Source organism: Thamnophis elegans, chromosome 16 (assembly GCF_009769535.1).
Source record: "Thamnophis elegans isolate rThaEle1 chromosome 16, rThaEle1.pri, whole genome shotgun sequence".
NCBI classification, from domain to species: Eukaryota; Metazoa; Chordata; class Lepidosauria; order Squamata; family Colubridae; genus Thamnophis; species Thamnophis elegans.
Window position 1 is genome coordinate 12,125,476 of NC_045556.1, and position 23,271 is coordinate 12,148,746.

The 23,271-nt window shown below is 41.1% G+C and overlaps 1 protein-coding gene across 1 annotated transcript; it reads left to right on the forward strand.

Moving 5' to 3' along the window:
* Window positions 1–1,195: 1,195 nt before the first annotated feature.
* On the forward strand, window positions 1,196–22,457 carry TMC3 (transmembrane channel like 3). The gene is made up of 22 exons (XM_032232471.1): window positions 1,196–1,379; window positions 1,947–2,090; window positions 4,628–4,703; window positions 5,782–5,863; window positions 7,000–7,106; window positions 7,388–7,486; window positions 7,588–7,730; window positions 9,323–9,470; window positions 10,299–10,342; window positions 10,496–10,643; window positions 11,888–11,997; window positions 12,153–12,231; window positions 13,422–13,670; window positions 13,983–14,111; window positions 14,864–14,931; window positions 15,832–15,960; window positions 16,959–17,069; window positions 17,960–18,085; window positions 19,263–19,341; window positions 19,562–19,604; window positions 20,737–21,046; window positions 21,280–22,457. Exons 1-22 carry the CDS (start codon window positions 1,270–1,272, stop codon window positions 22,136–22,138), a joined length of 3,393 nt encoding a protein of 1,130 aa, XP_032088362.1. The 5' UTR covers window positions 1,196–1,269; the 3' UTR covers window positions 22,139–22,457.
* The last annotated feature ends 814 nt before the right edge of the window (window positions 22,458–23,271 follow it).

The window sequence follows — 23,271 nt, forward strand, 5'->3', positions numbered from 1 at the left end:
TGAAATCTCACAGCCAGTAGTGCATAGAGGAACTGTGAAATGCTAGCACAGGCGGGAGGAAGAGATATGAATTCCTTATTCTTCTGCTCACCTACAATTCTATAGTGTACCCTTTTTTTTAAAAAAAAGTATTATCTGTTCCAAGAAACTCACCTGCCTGAAGAACGAATAAACTCAAGGAAATTTCCTTCAGAAAATAAAAACTGACTTCAATAAAGAGAACGATAATAGAAGCCCAACTTGCACAACATCGATTCAATTGTAAAATATTTTGGAATTCAGTTCATATTCCAGTGATTCCCTAAGAATAGAGATACGGTTTGCCCCTGTCTTTGTCCAGAATGCCTTTTCAGTTTTCCAGTTTACACTTCAACTCTGGTCATTCATGGTAGAACCACATCCAAATACTAATCTTCCACGAGGATTTGGGGATTAGCCAGTTGAACATCTAGAAGGAAATGCAAGTGATACAAACATAGATTCTGAGGTGCACATCACAAGGTCAAAAGCAAACCAAAAAAAAATCTTCAAATACATCAGGTTGAGGAAACCAACTTTGAGCATAATTGTTTTCCAAAACAGTTGAACATCTGCATAAAGCTTGCTTGTGGCTCACTAGGTTTATTGGAGGGTCTTCCATTATGTGCTTATTTATTATCCCTCCTGCTAGGTTTTTAAACAACTTTCTATGTGCATTGAAGTATCCCTGCAGGTTACAAAGAATTTCCAACCCGGTTACTTTGATCCATTCCCATAATGAGCTGCCCAGTTTACAAAACCCTGATGTAATCCAATGAATCCATTCTGGTGTAATCTTTCTATTCCGAAACATTAATTATAATCAAAATTGATTATTTCCTGCACTAGGACTGTCTTCGTCATTTGATTAGGGCTAAATGCATATCATAAAGCAAGCTGGTGTCTTCTGCTACAATAATTTAGGATTGCAGCTACTATACCCAAACAGATTCCTTTTTTTTTTTACCCTGGATAGGTGGGAGAAGCAAGTTCAGCATTAATGCTTCAGTGCTTCAGCTTTTGACGTGCTGTGCCTTTAAGACCACGTAAGTATTCTGAGCTTTCTGATATTTCCCAGTGCTAGGAGTGTCTGATGCAGGCAGGGATGGGAACAGAGTCCACTTCAACATCTATGAGTTTATAACTCTCTTTATATCTGGTTTCTAATCATCTTTCTTGCAGCTTGGCTACTCTGCGGCTTTTTTTAAAAAATCCTTTTTTAAAAAAAGAAATACATCAGAAAGTTCTAACATGTCATTTGGAGGTGGCAGTTCAGCCGCAAAAAATGCAAGAACCTGCAAGAGATCAAAAACTGTGAAGCGACATGCCAGCATCTACACCTATCCGGAACCACCCCACAGGTGAGGAATTGATTTTCTGCTCTATTCAATCAAGCAGCTGAAACACGGTACAAGGGAAAGAATTCTTCAGGTGCTGTTTTTCTGTTGCTTTGGCATGGCAAAACATCACCTGTCCAAATTCCCACTTCAGCACAACTATTGATGGACAGCTCTCGATGGCAAAATCTGATCATGCCTTGTAATGAAACGTTACAGCAAGTCCATGCTGATTTTGGACTTTAGCTCTGGAAAGTTTCTCAGCCTTGAAATTTGAAAGAGTTGAACTAAATATTTGGATTTCTTTGATGGGCCACTGTCACCCACATTCGTAATTTGCTTGGCATAGATTCACACATAGGTAAGAGAAGGAAAACCAGATCCTTTTTTTGTGCAAATAATTACTATGTAAATCTTCCTTCTAAGGGCCTAAGCCAATGGGGAAGTTTGGGATAAAATACATGGACTGGGTTTGTAAAATCGTGCGCTTGGAAATAAACAAATGTGTGTTTTCATGATTGTTTCTGAGAGAAACATTGATAATAATGGTTTCTTTTATGCGTGGTCCTTGTGGGGTCTGGTTATTTTTAGCAACTCAGATGAAGATAATGGGGATGAGAAGGTCGACAGCAATGACCCGGAGCAGATCTTCCAGAACATACAATTTCAGAAGGAAATTATGGCCAACATTTGTTGCAGGCCATGGCCCATGAGACAAAAACTCCGAGCATTGAGGTAATGGGGGTTACTTGTGGAGAATGACTGGTGTGAAACAATTGTTTTAAGGTTGCAAAGCCAATGGTCACACTTAGTGAGTTCATCTCCTTGGAGAAAAAGCCGCAAGCTATGTATCTCTCAGATTTATAGCCAACCTTTTCTCCAGAAATGCAAGGTTAGCCTATATTGTACTCTGTTTTTGCCTATTCTTTCCCTCACCAACAACGAGGCTGAAAAAAAAATGGCTGGTCTTAAGTCCTCCAGGCAGCTTCTATGGCTGAAGGAGGATTAGAACTTGGGTCTCCCCATTCCAACAGTTTCACCCCTGTACCACACTAGCTTTTGGACTGAGATGGAAGGATTTGCCCCATAGTCACCAAGGGACTTTTTGTGGCTAAGTAGAGATTTGAAACTGGATCTCTATGTCCTAATCCAGAGGTCGGGAAACTTAAACATTCAAATATCCACAAAGGTCCTAACCGGAAGCCCCCCATTCAATTCTGGAGGCAACTGGAAGTCCGGTTCCCCCATCAGAGTCTCCTCCTAGTGCAGCATCCTTTTCCCTCTACCTGCCCTAACCGAAAGCCCTATCAATTGTGGAGCCAACCGGCAACAGGGAGCCACAGCAGAGGGATGAAAGAGCCACATGCGGCTTCAGAGCTGCGGGTTGCTGACCGCTGTCCTAATCCAATACCTTTGCTATCGTATTATGTTGGCTGAATCCAGATGAACATAGTCTAAGCTAGGATGCTCTCCTTCTCTAATACCTTCTTCTTTCTTCTGTTTTTGCTACTTCTTTTACCTTAAACTCTTAACCCTCTGTCTCTCCCTCTCTTTCTCTCTCCCCCCTACATTTTTTCCCTTCTACTTCCATTGTACACAGCAATCCATTCTAAGGAAAGAAAAGAGACGTGCCTTCTTGAGATTTTCCACCAAAGAAATGATTTTTTCAGGAGTGCAGAGTATGACCAACGCTTGTAATTCAGCTGTTCAAATCGCCTGGGAAGATACATTGGCTTTGATAAATTTAACAACAGTCTTTTAACATTTTTTCCCCTCTTGGTTTGAGGACTATGGAGCTGATTTGCTCATGTTTTCCTTTATTTCAGATTACAGACAGGCATAGAAAAGTTATTTTTCACTGTTTTTAATTTCCTCTTTCTGGCCAGTGAGACAATTTTTAATGCTCCTTATTTTCTGTCAGATAAGCAGCATGATATAGTTAAGGTAGCTAGATTGTGTGTGCAGCTAATAAAATCTAACTTATTGGAGGTTCACTTATTACTTGTAAATAGACTATGGCTGTATTTTATGTATCGATCAATGTGTTACTGTACTGCTCTTTGGCTTAAGAAAAAGAGCTATGCCAAGAAATGGAGATCCTGTCTTCACAATCTACTCTGGAAATTGGAATAGTTTTTGCCTTCCTAAAGTTCCTTTAACAAGGACATTTACTCTGCTAAGTAACTTTGGAGGTGGCTAGCATTTTTAATGTTCAAAGAAACATTAAAAACTGGGGGTTTTTTTATTGAGCTTTGAGCCTCCGTATCGAGTGATCCAGCTTGGTGTAGTAATTGTGTGTTTGTTTTTTATGCTGTGTGGTGCAGTCTTTTTAAATTTGCTTTCATGGTCATTGCAGGTTAGCTGCTCAGCATTCATTGTGAACTGGGTGGTCCTATAAAAATATACCTGAAATAAATAGTCAGGTTACAAAGTGCAGCTTTCGCCTTCCTTGTGATGTTTCCTGAAAGCCTGGAGGCTGGATGGTGGACCCCTGACTCCTTAAACTTTGTCCCTCCTCCCCCCCCCGGCTCTCTTCTCTTGTCCACAATTTGTATTTGTATTTATTAGTTTGTCAAACACGTTCAAGATAGCAGGTATAAGTATAAACATGGACATGAATGAAAGAAATGAATACAAATAAATGGGGACAGTAGGACAGGGACGGTAGGCACATTGGTGTGCTTATGCACGCCCCCTTTACTAGGGGTGGGTTGCTACCAGCATTACTGCCGGTTCGGCATGCAACAAAAATCTGATTCATTTGAATCCCTAGTGCCGCATAACGGAGTGAGCTCCCATTACTTGTCCCAGCTTCTGCCAACCTAGCAGTTTGAAAGCACGTAAAAAATGCAAGTAGAAAAATAGGAACCACCTTTGGTGGGAAGGTAACAGTGTTCCGTGCGCCTTTGGCATTTAATCATGCTGGCCACATGACCACGGAGAACATCTTCGGACAGCACTGGCTCTTTAGCTTTGAAATGGAGATGAGCACCGCCCCCTAGAGTTGGGAACAATTAGCACATATGTGTGAGGGAACCCTTTAGCTTTAGCTGCTGTACCCTTCACTTTCCCTGTGATTTTTTTTAAAAAAGAAGGAACATTAAGATGTTCCCATTGTTGTAAGAATAACAAGGGCAGACTGCCTTTGGCTGCAGGAAGTCCCACTACTTGGTGCCATTTATTTAATGTTGTTTATGAAAGGGGAATGGCCGGAACCCAGAGCTATAATGAGATTTGGGTATCAAAAACTCACCGCTTTCTTCTCTTGGCAGACAAGCTAAAGAGATTGTATTGAAGTACGAAGGTCGGCTGACTCGGACAAGAGGCTATCAAGCTGCTGGAGCAGAGGTTGGTCTGGTTTTCATTAAAAGCTCCAGAGCTCACTTTTCATGAAAATGAGCCCAGCATTTCTATTTGCAGAGAGAAATATTTCTAATGATATCATTGTCATCTCAGTGGAAAATATGGAGATGTGCTGTTTACAGCTCTCCTTTTCTTTCCTGGCAAAGCTTTCTACCTTTAATGAGTATATCAGGGAGAGATTCATTGGGGGAAATTCACCTATTGTGTATTATACAGCATTTGAACACCAACTGTCTATCATATGTAGACTTTTTCATTTAGCTTGCTGAAATGGTCGTGCTATTGATTTTGAGTCAAAAGGCTTTCTGAAGTTTGAGCCTTTGGTTCATTCCTTCTTTTAGTAAAATCCAGCAGTAGCTATAAAACTGAGCATGCATTATAAAATTCATTAGCCTTGATTGCAGGATAGATTATGTATTGAGTTGCTTTAGAACACATTGACCAATATTTGAATACATTGACATTAATCAATGAAATTTGTGAGCCACCCTCCAGGCCTTCCGCAAAGCCCTTAAAACCTGGCTGTTCCGACAGGCCTGGGGCTAATGAGTTTTTGTCCCCCCTCGAATGGTATGGTTGTTGAGTGTTTTAAATTGTGGTATTGTTTTGTTCGTGCTCTTTTTCTTATTTGTACCCCCCCCCCCAACTTGGTTGTGAGCCGCCGTGAGTCCCCTCCGGGGAATAGGGCGGCATAGAAATATAATAAACTCAAACTCAAACTCAAACGTTGGAGAAACACACATTTAAAGGAAAACTGGTTTTTCTGTTTATGTTTTGGTTCAGAAACACGATATTACGTTAAATAGCTCAATGGCAAAGTTAATTACTGCAGCTATTATATATTTTGTTTTATATTTCAATATTAAAGTTTTGTAAAGATTACAGAATTTCATTAAAATATTACTAATATTTCAAATACGAAAGTATTTCGAGAATGTAATTACTGTAGCAAATATGTCAAGTAAAATACTGGTGAATTGGAGGAAGAAAAGACAGTATCAGCAACACAATGTTTTATAGACTATACGTGTTCTAAATGTGTGTGGCTATTTTGCTTTTCCAGCTTTGGAGAAAATTTATTAGGCTTGCATATAACTTCATGGTCATCTTTATTCCTTGGGAAATGAGAATCAAGAAAATTGAAAGTAAGTATTCACGTCTTGAAAAATTCAAAGTGCTGGATTTTTTTTAAAAAAATGCTAGTAATTGGGAGGTAGCTGTTGGGCTAATTCAAATCCGGTTTCCATAGCTAGTTGAATAGTAGGCTTGGTATCTTTGTTCAGTATTGTTTGGTTCTGGGTTACTTGCAGGACTGCATCTCCTCACTAGTGTTGGCATGACTACATTGATCATGCCAGGAAAAGGAGCTGACTTTCCCCTATATTCATTTGTCTCCAGCAGGGGTGGGTTCCTGCCAGTTCTAACCTCTTCTATAGAAGAGGTTCCACAAATCTACAGTGCTGTTTAGAACCGGTTCCAGCTCTCTCCCCCCACCCATCCGCACATCATCAAGATGAAGAGCGAGAGGAGGAATTCTGGGAGTTGAAGTCCACAAGTCTTAAAGCTGTCACGTTTGAACACCCCTGAGGGTTTTTTTCTAAGGGTCTTGTAACTTGACAGATTTAAGACTTGCGTGCTTCAATGCCAGAGTTCCTGAGTCAACATGACTGGAGGAGGAATTCTGGGAGTTGAAGCCCACAAGCCTTAAAGCTGTCAAGTTTGAACACCCCTGAGGGTTTTTTTCTAAGGGTCTTGTAACTTGACAGATTTAAGACTTGCGTGCTTCAATGCCAGAGTCCCTGAGCCAACATGACTGGAGGAGGAATTCTGGGAGTTGAAGTCCACAAGTCTTAAAGCTGTCAAGTTTGAACACCCCTGGGTTTTTTTTTCTAAAGGGTTAGGGGTGCAAGGGTCTTGTAACTTGACTTGTAAGACTTTCATGCTTCAATGCCAGAGTTCCTGAGCCAACATTTTGGTTGCTAAGCAAGAGCGTTGTTAAGTGAGTGTCACCACATTTTGCAAGGTGGCCACGCCCACCCAGTCACATGACTGCCAAGCCACTCCCATTCGGCCACATGGTTAGCAAAGCCACTCCCATTTGGTCACATGGCCGGCAAGCCACTCCCACAAAGCAGGCCACACTTACAGAAGAGGTTCTAAAAAATTTTGAAACCCACCACTGGTCTCCAGCATTGCCTACTTTCTGGCAAAAGCTGAAAACACTATTTCTGGAAGACTTTGAGGTCCTGATATGATGTGTTATATGTTTCTTTGTGTTTAGGTCACTTTGGCTCGGGGGTTGCCTCTTACTTCATCTTTTTGCGATGGTTGTTTGGCATCAACATTGTTCTCACCATCATGACAGGAGCCTTCGTGGTTTTGCCAGAAGTAAGTGATTCTTTCAGACTTCCAGATAGAACCCAAAGCTTGTCTGAGGTCAACAGTGGACAATTTGAGCTTGCTTGAAGACCCTGAAATGGCTCAAAGTATCTTGAAGTGACTTTAGGACATCGTTTGTGGTGTCGTATGAGCCGAATACTTGAAATGGTCCGGAGATTTAATTCAATAAACTATTTTCTATTTGAAGTGGGTGGCGTGCAAGTGTTGTAAAAAAAATCTACCTGTCTACCTATCTATCTATCTAATTTCCAGGCTTCATTTTGTTACAGATCTTGGCTGGAGATGCCTTTGGAACTGCTCCCAACAAGCAGATCCCCAGTGATCAATTTCATTCTGCGCAAGATCTGGACACCATCTGGTCTTTGGGGGCAAGCAGAAAATCTTTCTAGTACACACACACACACACACACACACACACACACGGAAGATAGAAGTGCTACTGATAATTATGCCATTTCTATTTCTATAGGGTTACCTTCAATACTCCGTTTTGTTCTATGGATACTATGGGCAGGCGAGGAAAATTGGGAGTGCCGGTTACCGACTTCCCCTTGCCTATTTCCTTGTTGGAATGGCAGTCTTTGCCTACAGTTTTATCATTCTCTTGAAGAAGTAAGGCGGGTCTTTTCGTAACAACCATCCATTTTAAAAAAATAAATCAATTCTTTTGACTTTATCTCATGTGTCGACTAGGCACTGCGAGCAACAAACTGAAAAACAAAGGCGCTTGCTTTGGGTTTCCACCTTCATTCACTGCTCCTTGAAATGCTAACTTAGAACTCTTTGATACCAAAGGGACATTTCAGAACAAGCTTCCTAGGAAGGAGATAGATGATGCGTCTAGAATTACCAATGTTTATTGTAGACCTAGGCAATAAAAGGAAGTGTAAAATTAGCCTTTGATGTTTTACCTGTCCTTGCAATATTTACACGTACGATTTTCTCTTCTGCAAATAACTCTGGTAGGCCAAGAGGGGGAAATATTTAGCCTGATTTTTTGCTTTGTTTTTGGAGGTGGGGGCATAGGATAGAGAAGGAGATTTAACTCCTCTATCAGAATCCTGACCAGAATTACCACCAAATCTCAGTGTTTATGTGCTTGCTGTTTGCCATGCAGTGATTAACTCTACTTAGAGCACTCTGATCAGTTGAAGCACTATTTTTGAATGGACTGGTTCATACTGGCAAACCAAGCACTGAGTTAGTAAGAGCATATGTGAACCAACGTTTGGGCAACTAAAAGCAAAAATGCAGTGGCCAGAACAGAAAAAAGGTCCTAAATTAAATGTGAGTGATATCTTTACGAATGCAACATCACCAAATGACCTACAGGAATTTAAGTTCTTGTTCTCCTCATTAGGCAAGATGGTAAACAAAATAAATCTATCATCTATCATCTATCATCTATCATCTATCATCTATCATCTATCATCTATCATCTATCATCTATCATCTATCATCTATCATCTATCATCTATCATCTATCATCTATCTATCTATCTATCTATCTATCTATCTATCTATCTATCTATCTATCTATCTATCTATCTATCTATCTATCTATCTATCTATCTATCTATCTATCTATCTATCTATCTATCATCTATCATCTATCTAATCTATCTATCTAAATGGCTGTATGTGTGTATGTTCCAGCATAACTCTGGAACGCTTTGAGCAATTTCAACCAAACTTGGTACACAAATGACTTACTCTCTGGAAAAAAATACTGTGGGGGTAAGACACCCCTAACACCCATCCAGGTGTGTGCTCTATTACAATACAGCATGTTAAGCCTAAAATGGCTTCTATTGTACTGCCGTAAAATGGCTTCTACTGTACAGCGCATGGAGTTGTCATGGTAACAGCTTCACAGTACTCCAAAAGGAGGCTCCCTCTGATAAGGGGGAAAATGTCCGGACCAAACATAATTTCTAATGTTGGATTAGAACATTATATTTGACTAGCTAATAACACGCCGTGTTATTAGCTAGTCAAATATAAATGGGGTAAAAATAATGGAGGTGTGTACTGATGAGATTCTAGTTACGCTCTTAGGAAGAATTAGGAGTAGGTCGAAATATCTTAATCAGAGACGTTCAAGATCTGGGCTGAAGGATAACGATCTATGGGTCTTTTGATGGTTATAAGTATAATCTTTATTGTCATTGTACTTAAATACAATGAAATTGGTTGTTTTCCAGGATGGCCAAAAATTCAAGACTGAGCCTTGCAAGTGCTTCTGATGAAAACTACACTTTTTGTTGGCGATTGTTTTGTGCCTGGGATTACTTAATAGGCAACCCTGAAGCTGCAGAGAGCAAATCTGCGGCCATAGTGAACAGCATCAGGGTAAGCTAATCAACGTTCAAGCGGGAAAAGAATGGCTGCCCATGATAAGTAGATGAGAGAAAAAACACTGTTTGAGCATCAAAACAAACAAGCGTGTGTGTGTGTATTGTGTGTGTGTGTGTGTGTGTGTATTGTGTGTGTGTATTGTGTCACAACCCCTGGTATGCCCAAATATGGGAGGGAGCACACTGCTTCCCTTTTCTGTCTTTCGGCTCACCCTAGGAGCCATCCAGGCAGAAAGCCATTTTTTTATGTTGCCATTTTTTCATATATATATTCAGAGGTTCCTTGAGTGGAAGGGGACCCACTGGGAGTGTTGCTAAAGCTTAAGTCATATATTCCTATGAATCCTTGGTTAGAAATAAGCCGCACAAAACTTTTCTCTGAGTGGGCAATTTAAGGGCTGTTTTATACGCTAGTGTCAGGCCTGGAAGCCATCTTTTGCATTGGGTCTTCAGATCTGTCACTTTTACTGCAGTGGAAAATTGGGAGAGGGGGTCATACGGAGTGGGATAGATAACAACATTCTTTCTCAGAAAGCCAAGGTCATCTGGCCCTGCAGCTGCAATGAGAGGACTGGGAGGCATCTCCTGTTTTTGATGGTGCCTGATTGGACCATGGGATGGACATGTGGGTGCTGGGCAGGGACTTGAACTTTCTTTTGGGTGGGGAAAACTTGGAAGCTTTCAGATTCGGGTTTTCCCAGATGTGCCGATATGACATCTCTAATCAAATGGAACTTTGAGGAAACTCAAGCATCGGAGTCTTCTTTCTTTGGAGGTGTTACTTGGGACCCTGACACATATTTTGTTCTATGTTTCTTTTAAGGAAGCTATATTGGAAGAGCAAGAAAAGAAAAAGAGCACAAACTTGTATGTATGCATATCATTTTTCCATCTAATAATATTTAAATGATTGGAGAGAGACCGAAGCCAGATCTCTGTCATTTAAACTTATTGTTATGAAAGCTACTGAAATGATTGGAACCTCTTTTCTGTCCCTCCCCCCGTACTCCCCTCCTTCAGGGCGGTGACAATAACCTTAAGAATCATTGCAAACATCTTGGTGCTTCTATGCCTTGCTGGAAGTATTTACATCATTTATTTTGTAGTGGATCGATCGCAGAAGTTGGAAAGGATGAAAAAAGAGCTGACCTTGTGGGAAAAGAATGAAGTAAGAGCGAGTCTTCTCAGCTTCAGACATTAATTGCAAAAACAGGAATTATGACCTTGATTCCTTCTTGAATGAGCTATCTATAACTTTGACGAGCCATGATGGTAATGATGATATAATATTGGATACCCTGTCAATGTCTATGTGTTTTGAGAGGCTTGTTACCCACACCCCTGCAAAGCTATGGCAGAAATTTCATTCCATTTGCATTTTGATACCAACTTTCTTCATTTTCGACTTTCAAATCAATGAAGAAACTGAAACTTTGACTGTATTTGGATGCTCAAAATGTTTGCACCACTTTTAAGACATCATATAAGAATACTTTAAGAAAACAAAAAAACCAAATGCACAATTTGCCAAAAAATATTAAATACATTCATTCCATCATGGGAAGTCACTTGATAAAATGGCTTTCAAGAAAATGAATTGTATAGAAATACCTATACAAAAATGGATATCACTGTCTAAGTGCTTTTGTGGGTGAGTCAAATTTGCTATCTATTTGTCAAAGATGGTTCTATAGCTCTCAGTGAAGAGCTACCGTATATTATGATATACAGTAGAGGCCAAAATTGTGGAAACCTTTTGGGGAAAAGTGTGTTTTTGAGGTTTGATGGCTAATAGCACCACTTTTGGGGGGCAGGGGAGTTTCAAAATAATCATATTCCACTGCTGGAATGGTCTGGGGAATAGCCCAGCCCTTAAATCCCCAACTGAAAATCTATGGAGCCAACTAAAGAAACTGGTTAGTCAGAAGCGACCCAGCAATAAAACAAAGTTAATAGAAACAATCATTCAATCTTGGTTTCACATTATAACAGCTGCAGAACTAAAAGACTTGGTTCACTTGATGGGAAGACGTTGTAAGGCCGTAATTCCTGCTAAAGGTTACCCAACTATTAACCGACATGGTGATAATTTTTGTGTATATCGTTTTTTTCTACGGTGATAATGTTTGTATATATCATTTCACTTTTCTTCTTTATAACTGCTATTCTAATAGCAAATCCTTCATAAAGGTTATTGCATTGCAGTCTTGATTAAATTATCTTTCCATTGGTATATAATTTTATGGTACTTACTCCAAAAATGGTGGTGTTATTGGCTAGTTTTACAAAATAAACTTTTCCCAAAAGGTTTCCACAGTTTTGGCCACTACTGTTCACAATGGTTTAATAGTTGCATAAAAATCAAGCACTTTTTCCCCCGCTGAAAATAACACATTCTTCTCTTACTTCCAGGTGAGTGTAGTTGTTTCTCTGATCACTATGCTTGCACCATCCGCCTTTGAACTGATAGCTGCATTAGAAATGTATCACCCCCGAACTACTCTGCGCTTCCAGCTTGCCAGGTGTGGGAAATCAACTGCCTCACAACAAGTTAGCAAAATGAAAATGGCCTTTATCATTTCCACCTGGTGTGCCAGATGGAATAGGAGTGGATGTACAGTGGGGAAAAAAAAACATTTGCTAATTGTTGTCTCTCTTGGCTTTTCCACCCCACCAGAGTTTTGGTCTTATATTTGGGAAATCTCTACAGCTTGATCATTGCCCTTCTGGATAAAGTGGATAGCATGAGCTTTGTTGTAAGTTGCAAGTCGTAACCATCTTGGGTATCAGGATGATCTCTCTGCTTTGCAGTAATCCCCTTGAAACAAATAGGGATTTTGTTGAACTAAAACACCTCCACGAACAGTTGAGATGGAATTATGCATCTGAAACTCTCCGCTACGTCATTGTAAAAATGATAAAGTGTTAACTCTCTCATAGTCTTTTATTTGTAATACTTATTTTTAAAAAATATTAACTCATAAATGTGATCTCATTTGGGTTGGAATATAAGAATGATTTTATAACAGAAATTCAATCCCCGTGATTCATAAACTTGACATAACGGGCTAAGTTGCATTGCTGCAGATTAAAAAGAAGTACTATGTAAGAATAACAGAATATTCAATTCGTTTACCTCCATGGCCCTAACCAGGGATGTACTGGTTATTGGGACCGCACTCCAAAAAGTGATATTGGAAATACAACATTAGAATAGAATGGTATGGAATAGAATAGAATAGAATAGAATAGAATAACAGAGTTGGAAAGGGCCTTGGAGGTCTTCTAGTCCAATCCTCTGCTCAGGCAGGAAACCCTACACCACTTCAGACAAATGGTTATCCAACCTCTTCTTTAAAACTTCCAGTGCTGGAGCATTCACAACTTCTGGAGGCAATTTCTGTTCCACTCATTAATTGTTCTAACTGTCAGGAAATTTCTCCTTAGTTCTAGTTGGGTCTCTTAGTTTCCATCTATTGCTTCTTGTCCTGCCTTCAGGTGCTTTGGAGAATAGTTTGACTGCCTCTTCTTTGTAGCAACCCCTGAGATATTGGAACACTGCTACCATGTCTCCCCTAGTCCCTCTTTTCATTAAACTACACATACCTAGTTCCTGCAACCATTCTTCATATGTTTTAGCCTCCAGTCCCCTGATCATCTTTGTTGCTTTTCTTAAGTATATTCAAGATATTAAGTATACTCAAGATAAGAACTAAACATGTTTTGATTTAATTTAAATGTTTTAAATATTTTTTCTCTCTTAGCATATGGCAATTATAACTAAGCCGTAATTTGGGGGTAGGAGGGAAACTCTAGGCTCCACTGCCTAGATTTTGGCAAAGCCCAGGTATTCTTGAGGCTGCAGACTGTGACTTAAAAGCTTTAAACAGGAGTGGGAAGGTGGAAGGACTACTCTCTGAGATTAAATTTCAACGTATGATTTCAGGAGACTGAAATTCATAAAAATAGAAGCAACGCCATGGATACCACTACCTTCTTAGCAGCGAAAATCTTTCCGGAGCACAACTTTTCAACCCCAACTCCAAACATGCAAACGCTTAAGAATGGCACTTTCCTTCTGTCTGAGAATCACACCCACAGCTACGCTCACCTGGTTGGACTCAACAATACAGCACCGTATGACTCCAGTGGCGAAAGTCACCAAACTCAATGCTGGGAAACCTACGTTGGCCAAGTATGTCTCATCCTTTACCCAAGCGGTTTTCTTTTTCCATTGGTGGCACCAGAACGGAAGAAATGTTTGGCATAAAGATCAAAGGAGGCCCATCTTCCCATCCTTACTATTATTGCTTCTGCTGTTTCTAAAGTATCAAGGACCCTGCTTTTTTAAAAAAAATAAATACTCCACTTACAAATACGTTACCCATTTAAATATTAAATGCCTAGGTAGTAATACACGTTTTTTAAAAGTGTTTTTAAAGTGTTTTTTAAAGTGTTTTTAAAGTGTTACTGTTGATCATTGCATTGTGTTTGCGGTTTGTTTCAGGAGATGTTGAAGTTGTCAATTATCGACATGCTGTTCACAGTAGCTAGCATCCTCCTGATCGATTTCTTCCGTGGGCTTTTCGTTCGCTACTTAAGTGACTGCTGGTGTTGGGATCTGGAAAGCAAATTTGTGAGTACAGGTTCAAACTAATAATAAAAAGGTACAAATGGGAACCATGGTAGCGCAGGGGTTAGAATGCAGTATTGCAGGCTAACTCTGCCCACTGCCAGGAGTTCAGTCCTGACCGGCTCAAGGTTGACTCCCACTTCTATCCTTCCGAGGAAGGTAAAATGAGGACCCAGATTGTTGGGGGCAATGTGCTGACTCTGAAAACCACTTAGATAGGGCACTGTGAAGCAGTATGTGCCATTGCTATTGACATATTCCATGCATGTAGGAAGGACCCTTGCTAAATCTTCCTTCTCCATTGCTTTCAGTGAGTGGCACATAATACTTTCAACCAATAGGTGGCAGTGTTCCATTTAATTTCATCTGAATCAATAACTCAAGAGCAGATCTGTCATTCACTAAATGCCTAAAATCGGTATTTCTTAAAGTCTGGACAGAGGATCCCTGAAATTACGCAAGATCCTCTCAGGGGGCCTGCAGAAATAAAATTATTTGTCAGCCTATGTTGAAAAATAATATTTAAATCCTTTCAAACAATCATGAGAAGTGGTTGTGGCTGCAAAAACATCAGAATTTGCAATACAGTAAATAATGATAAATATAACCCATGCAAACAGAAACTCTTTTATCCTATATAATTTTTTAAAGGGTCAAAAGGAAGCAGAGGGGGAAAAAAGTGCAAGAAACATTGCCCCAGATGTGTCTCTTTTAAAAAATTGCTACTAAATCTTTTTGTTGTTGTTACTTTGCAGCCAGAATATGGGGAATTCAAAATAGCAGAAAATGTCCTGCATTTGGTCTACAATCAAGGAATGATCTGGTAACAAATTAACTTCATTCTGTTTATTTTAGAGATTGTTAATCTTTGAGGAACGTACAGTTATATTGCCTTTGAACCCCAGATCGATAACTGCATTCGAAAAAGGGAAATTGTTTACTAAGGGTTGTATAATGTTAGTTTGTCTGCATTAGTAGTTCCTGGATTGGGGCATTCTTTACTCAATGGTTGGTCTAGTGTGAACAGAATAGAATAGAATATAACAGAAGAATAGAATAGAATAGAATAGAATAGAATAGAATAGAATAGAATAGAATAACAGAGTTGGAAGGGACCTTGGAGGTCTTCCAGTCCATCCCTCTGCTCAGGCAGGAAACACTATAACATTTCAGACAAATGGTTATCCAACATCTTCTTAAAAACTTCCAGTGTTGGAGCATTCACAACTTCTTGAACCAAGTTGTTCCACTGGTTAATTGTTCTGTCAGGAAATTTCTCCTCAGTTCTAAGTTGCTTCTCTCCTTGATTAGTTTCCACCTGTTGCTTCTTGTCCTGCCCTCAGGCGCTTTGGAGAATAGTTTGACTCCCTCTTCTTTGTGGCAGCCTCTGAGATATTGGAAGGCTGCTATCATGTCTCCCCTAGTCCTTATTTTCATTAAACTAGACATACCCAGTTCCGGCAACCGTTTTTCATATGTTTTAGTCTCCAGTCCCCTAATCCTCTTTGTTGCTCTTCTCTGCACTCTCTCTAGAGTCTCAACATCTTTAATCTGGGTGTGAATCTTTGCTCATGTGGGTGATGGCCAAATTCATCTTGTCATGTTGGCCAAATTCATCAATAGCTGAACCCATTCTGAATGAAGCAAGAAAAACTTGTTCATTAATATCCTGCTTCCCAAATTAAAACACTGACGAGTGGGCTCTGGTTCTTCCCATTCCTAGGATGGGAGCCTTCTTTTCCCCTTGCCTGCCGGCATTCAACGTCCTCAAGCTGATTGGGCTGATGTACCTGAGAAGTTGGGCAGTGTTGACCTGTAATGTCCCCCATCAGCAAGTCTTCCGGGCTTCAAGGTTGGTTACTTCACATGTAGGCTTGTAACAGTGATTGTTCTCACAATTGTTGGTAGAAACAAAACAAAAAGAAACATTTAAGGGTCAGAAACCGAATGGATTAGACACCTGAGTTTTTTTTAATTTAACTTGGCTTTTTAAATCTAAAAGTTAAACTTATTGACTCTATTCACAGAACGTAGAATTGTGTTCTGACCCCCACCTTGTCCGTTCAAAAATGAAAGCCAAACAGAATGTTCAAAGGAATATTTTTATCAGTCCCGGCTCTTGCTGGCTGCGAGCCCAAAATAAACACAGATAAATGCTCTGGCAAAAGTCCTAACTCATAAACTGCTACAAAACAGGATTATATAAATCAAGTCACTTATCCAAGTGCTTTTCTCAATGGAAAACAGGAGTATATCAATCAAGTCACTTATCCAAGTGCTTTTCTCGATGGTTTCACACGACTAGAACAGAAACGGAACGTTGACTTCTGCCACCAGGGCGTGGTACCATCAGTCTTTTATCCGCAGGAGTAGATCCTAACGAGCAACAGCTGCTCGTTATCATCTCCTGTGAGTCCTCAATTGTTCCTTACGGTCAGCCCTTCTCCTGCGTGCATCCCGAAACAACTCACAGGAGGTTTCTATGTCAGCCTCTCTCACTGACCCAAGGCTCAGTCATTACCTGGGAACCAACTAGTCTCTCTGAGCCCTGCTCGGAGTCAGAACCCTGTCCAGGGCCCTCCGTCTCCTCCAGGCCTGATTCATAGGGCCCCTTGCTGTCAGAGTCTGATAGCAGCTCCAAAGGCTCCTGCTGAGCCACAACAGAATTGTAAGGCTGGGAGGGACATTGGAGGTCTTCTAGTCCAACTCCCTGCTCAAGCAGGAGACTTATACCATCACAGTCAAATGGTTGTCCATTCTGTTGTTTTATTTAAAGCCTCCAGTGATGAACACCCACAACTCTGGCAGGCAAGAATGTGACATGTGTAACAATGTGACTTTCCTTTTCAGATCTAACAACTTCTACTTAGCTATGCTCCTATTTATGCTCTTTCTGTGTATGCTCCCAACTATCTTTGCTATTGCACGCTACAAGCCATCTCTAACCTGTGGCCCATTTAGGTAAGTGGATACTGGCATTGCTTCACTTAATATTTTAAGCTATCTTCATAGCAATCACCTACTTTGTGTTAACTTAAAAAAAATAAAACCAGGGAAACATCTGCAATAGCAATAGCAATAGCAGTTAAACTTATATACCACTTCATAGGGCTTTCAGCCCTCTCTAAGCGGTTTACAGAGTCAGCATATCGCCCCCACAGTCTGGGTCCTCATTTCACCCACCTCGGAAGGGTGGAAGGCTGAGTCAACCTTGAGCCGGTGAGATTAGAACCGCTGAACTGCAGATAACAGTCAGCTGAAGTGGCCTGCAGTACTGCACCCTAACCACTGCACTCATTCCATAGATAATGTTATTGGAAGATATTTTGGTTGTGGAGTGCTGATTTATCATAATTAGATAGCTCTATGGATGTATTTTATGCATCGTTGTCATAAAATGGACACATGTCATGAAAATAAGCAATATTTGAAAGTTTGGGTCCACTAAAAAACTGGGTTGAACTGGGATAGTCTGCTGATCAGGTTGCTGGTCTATGCCTTTTAATTTGCTTTATTTACACGGTCTTCTGAGAGTTGAGGTTCAGCGGAGGTCAAAATGGAGGTAGATAAGAAACCTTGAGTTCAGCTCAGTGATGGGTTTCAAATTTTTTGGGAACGTCTTCTGTAGATATAGCCTGCTTTCCGGGTCCACTGGTGGAACCTCTTCTAACTGGTTCGGTAGATTTGACGAACCGGTTCTACCGAATAGGTGCGAACTGGTAGGAACCCACCTCTGATTCAGCTTGAAAAGGTTTGAATCCCAACTTGTATATATATATATATATATATATATTGAAATGTTTAAAATGCTGCAGATTTTCTGAGACAACAATTGAATGTTTCTCATCTAGTGGGCAAGAAAAAATCTACGACATTGTGTCTGAAACTATTCGAAATGACTTTCCTCCCTGGTTCAACTCTGTGATGGCTTACCTCAGTAGTCCTGTGGTGGTCCTTCCAGCTTTGTTATTACTCTTGTAAGTCTAAGTACTTTTATTTGATTTTTGTGGTCAGTCTTTCAAGTGGACTCCAAACTATGTATCCAGAAGAATCTGGCCATGTCGTTATCCTGGGAGAACTTCCATTTTAGCCAGCAAATGGGAGAGGCTAAGAAATAATGATAGCAATAGCACTTAGACATATACTGCTTTACAGCCCTCTCTAAGCAGTTTACAGAGTCAGCCTCTTGCCCCCAACAATCTGGGTCCTCATTTTACCCACTTCGGAAGGATGGAAGGCTGAGTCAACCTTGAGCTGGTCAGGATCAAACTCCTGGCAGTGGGCAAAGTTAGCCTACAATACTGCATTCTCACCACTGCACCATGAGAAAGGAGAATGAGAAAGGGAATAAGAGAGGAAGGAAGGAAGGAAGGAAGGAAGGAAGGAAGGAAGGAATAGCACTTAGACTTACATACCACTTCATAGTGCTTTTACAGCCCCCTCTAAGTGGTTTACAGAGCCAGCCTATCGCCCCCAACAATCTGGGTCATCATTTTACCTACCTTGGAAGGATGGAAGGCTGAGTCAACCTTGAGCCAGGCAGGGTTGAACTGCGTGTGCTGGGCAGAGTTAGCTTGCAATAGCAATAGCACTTAGCTTTTAGTACTTCATAGTGCTTTATTTAACAATAGAACTTACATTTATATACTGCTTCATAGTGCTTTACATAGCAATAGCACTTAAGAGTTATATACTGCTTTACAGTGCTATACAGCCCTCTCTAAGCAATTTTATGGGGTCAGCCTGTTGCTCCCAACAACCTGGGTCCTCATTTTACCCACCTTGAAAGGATGAAAGGCTGAGGCAACCTTGAGCCTGGTGAGATTTGAACTTCCAAATTGCAGTCAGTCAGCAGAAGTAGCCTGCAGTACTGCAGTCTAGCCACTGTGCCACTGTGGCTCATAATACTAAAAAAGATCTCTGCATTTAGATAGGGAATGTATTGGGTTTATGCCTTGTGCCTTCTAAGTATTAATCAGGTCTGCTCTGGCTTAGCTTCTAAATCCAAACAAGGTGACTATGTATTATTGCCAGTGGCTGGGAAGAAATCTCCTTATTATGGAAACCAATTATTGTAATTACGTTTATTCAGTTCTTTCAATTTAATGTGATGTAAATCAAAGACATTTCTCCTGATATTTTTTCCCCCTCCAGCATGCTAATATATTACCTGCAGAGTATTGCGAGGTCTTTAAAATTCACCAACAACCAACTGAGGATGCAGATCCAATCAGTAAGTGTTGTTTAAAGGTGCATGCAATGTTTTTGATATTTTTTTAAATAAAAAAATAAAATTAATTCTTAATAGAAAGAAGAATGAATCAACGGATGGGTACAGATCACTTTTATACCTACAAATGTCATTTGATGTTTGAATGCAATGTTTTTTTTTCCCCAACAGAAGTATTATATAAGGCTGAACTTTTAACTAATTAATTTGCTATCTGTTTTAGGAAAGAACTGAAGACAAGAAAAAAGTGGTCCAAATGGCTGCAGGTAAGAAGAAACGCCCATAAAGCACTTAACATTATTGGACTGTATACGTTGTTCGGTTATCTTTTTCACAAAATGCAATAATAATTGAAAGCAAAAGCAGTCATATGAAACATATGGAGATCTATCCTAGCTATATTCGCTTGATACAGAAAGAACCAGAAGAAGATTGTGACAAATTTCAGACCAATGCATTCCTTAGAGAATCAGCTTTTGAAACTCTTAGGACTGAGCTACAGTCAGAATTTATTTATTTATTTATTTATTTATTTATTTATTTATTTATTTATTTATTTATTTATTTATTTATTTGACTTATATACCGCTTCATAGGGCTTTCAGCCCTCTCTAAGCGGTTTACAAATTTTTTAGCAAATTGAGTCAGCAACTTGCCCCCACAGTCCGGGTCCTCATTTCACCCACCTCGGAAGGATGGAAGGCTGAGTCGACCTTGAGCCGGTGAGATTTGAACCGCTGAACTTCAGATCACAGTCAGCTAAAGTGGCCTGCAGTACTGCACCCTAACCACTGCGCCACCTCGGCTCATTCGAGAATTCCCAGTGAGATTTGATTTAAGAAGCCATACTTCGTTCCACTTTGGTTGTGGCTTATACAAAGTTGGCACATCATGGTTTATGGTTTAGGACAATGTGTGAATCCAGCTTCTGGTTCTTGTTTAACAAGCCACGATTAAAGCACGTTAAGAGCCGAGGTGGGGCAGTGGTTAGGGTGCAGTACTGCAGGCCACTTCAGCTGACTGTTATCTGCAGTTCAGCAGTTCTAATCTCACCGGCTCAAGGTTGACTCAGCCTTCCATCCTTCCGAGGTGGGTGAAATGAGGACCCAGACTGTGGGGGCGATATGCTGACTCTGTAAACCGCTTAGAGAGGGCTGAAAGCCCTATGAAGCGGTATATAAGTCTAATAAATAAATAAATAAATACATACATACATACATACATACATACATACATTTTAACACGATGGGCAAATTCAGTTGGAGGATGCTAGTTGAGTTACTAGGGTTGGGCACTCTCGTGCATGGATTAAATATGTGCTATACTATATTGATAGGTTCCAGCTGATGACTGAAGAAGCTATGACTGACTTTTCCCCCCCTAAACTTTATTTTTTAGCTAGAATCCAAAACGTAGAAGGAAATGGCAAGAGGCCCGAACAGGAGACTGACGTCATCAGTCATGAGTCTTCAGCTCGGTCCTCAACCCCTAGGAAAAATGGCAGTGTAATAAACTTTGAGTCTCCCAAAGCCAGTCAGATACAGACAATATCTCAGTCGGTACCACCACCTGAAATACTGAAGGCAGTGGGGCCATCCCCAGCAAAAGATAATCCAGGTGTGCCAACACCTGTAGCGCCAATACCCATCACTCCAACGCCGCCTGTTCCTGAGATGGTGAAGCCTAGAACAGAACCTTCAATCAACAGGTAAGACCCTTCCCGAGAATTCAAGAGAAACCAGAGACAGTAACCGGCCAAAGTTAGCTTTGGCTTTCATGTGGGACTAGAACTCACTGTCTCCTAGTGATTGGTCCAAGGTCACCCAACTGGCTTTCATGCCTAAGGTGGGACTTGAACCTGCAGTCTCCTGCTTTCTAGCCTGGTGTCTTAACCGCGAGACCAAACCCCTTAACCATCCTGTCCCTCTCTCCCTTTCTTAGATACCCGAACACGATTCACAGGAGTGCTAGTGAACTCTGCAAAGCCAAAGTCTATACTCCCGTAAAGGTGAGGAAACCCGTGGAAGATGTTCATTCAGATCCCTTGTTCAGAAAGTGCCCCCCACAAATGAAGCCGGAGCCTCACGGGGCCCCCGGAGGGCCCCCTTTTGTGGGCCGCAGAGCTCACACAGCCAAGTACTACATTCTCAACGAGCACCAGCCCCGTAAAAAAATCCTCCGTGCCACCACTCGGCTGCCAAGGAACGTCCGGATGGACGAGGCAGGAGACTTTGTGGAGTTGTATCCCCGTCACATCCGAAGATACGTGGTTCGAACGCCCCGCAGGGCCTACTCGCCTCATTACACCGAGGAGGAGGAAGAAGAGTACAGAAGAGGTGTCGCTAAGCAAACTCACCGCCCTCGGTCCCTGTCGGACCTTCGAGCCCCCTCTCGCTTCTACATTGGGGAGTGGACCGACAACCAAGTTCTGCCGAGCAGGTCTCTGGCGAAAATGCACTACAAGTCTTGGGAAGATGGTTTTGGGCTGACTTACGGCCGGGGACCCCATCCCCACAGGAAGATACACCTGAAGAATATTGAATTTGACCAGCATTATCCCGAACACCCTGGCAAATCCAAGGCTAAGCCCAAACCGGCTCCATCTCCCACCGAGTCTGATTCCATTTCTCCTGAATCGAGCAGCGACCAGCCCACCAGTGGCAACGATCAGTACATCCAAGTCATTCCCAGCAAAGAGAAGTATCTGAAACGGGGGGCGAAAGGAACCCCCCAAAAGGCAAAGTCTGGCATGGAGTTGAACCTGGCCGAAATGAATGACCTGATATGCTCCAATGTCTAAAGTGGAGGGGGAAAGACTGCAACATTTGAGAACTGCAAACTTGAGCAACTCCCTCAGAGCTCTGTTGGGTACCCCCAAAATGCTTCTGCTTTGCGTAAGCATTGCTACATTCCCCTTCAGGACGAATGTTGGGCTAGCTCCGCTCCTGTAACATCCTCCCTATTTGCTTATTCTTGGCTGAATTATCCTCGCTCTATCGTTATACTGCAATCAATGACCCTTTAAAATCATTAACAAGCATAGAGAATAAACTGATCCCAGACTATGAATCTTGGTGTATTTAAGTAATGGATTCTGGCATCAGCAGGCCAGCTCGCCCTAACAGTTTCAGTTTCAGTTTCAGTTTCAGTTTATTGGGATTTATATGCCGCCCTTTTCCCTGAGGGGACTCAGGGCGGCTTACAACCACAGGGGAGGGGGGTGCAAGATCAAAAACAAACAATATGTGCACAAAGAAAAGATAATAAAAACACAACTTTCATTCAGCAATCAAACACTCGGGCGGGTAATTGGAAACCTATCCCCAGGCCTGCTGGGATGACGGTCTCTGTTCAGTTCAATTACTCTGCTCACTCCAGGTGTTAAATAAAATATTAACTAGCAACAGTTTGCATATGGTAGAAAGAACAACTCTGATTGATTTATCGATTAGTTTTTTCTCTCGTCTTTCTTAGTTTGTAAGTAACTCAAGGCAGCGAACGGACCTAATATTCCTTCCACACATATTTTCTTGACAACAACCCTGTGAGGTGGGTTGGGCTGAAAGAGAGTGACTGGCCCAAACAGCTTTCGTGCCTAAATCAGAAATAGCATTCACTGTCTCCTGATTTCTCGCACACTTAACCACTGAGCAATTAATTTCGTGACCCGTCAAAACCGCGTTCCACAAAAGCGCGGTCGACGAAATCGCGTATGTGACGTCATCACAACGCGACGAAAAAGATCGAAAAATTGAAATAAAAATTAAATTACAGCAAGCCGATTCACATAAAGGTAAGGGTTAGGTTAAGGGTTAGGGTTATGTTTAGAGCGTTAGCGTTACGTTTAGCGTTAGGTTAAGGGTTAGCATTAGGTTTTTCGTTATGTTAACGGTTAGGTTTAGGGTTAGGTTTAGGGTTAGGTTAAGGGTTAGG

Excerpts from the sequence above, each read along its gene's own strand:
- TMC3 (XM_032232471.1), top strand. The coding sequence starts at position 1,270 with ATGTCATTTGGAGGTGGCAGTTCAGCCGCAAAAAATGCAAGAACCTGC. Across the intron at positions 4,704-5,781 it reads ATCAAGCTGCTGGAGCAGAG|CTTTGGAGAAAATTTATTAG; the intron begins GTTGGTCTGGTT and ends TTGCTTTTCCAG. Across the intron at positions 11,998-12,152 it reads CTGCGCTTCCAGCTTGCCAG|AGTTTTGGTCTTATATTTGG; the intron begins GTGTGGGAAATC and ends CCACCCCACCAG.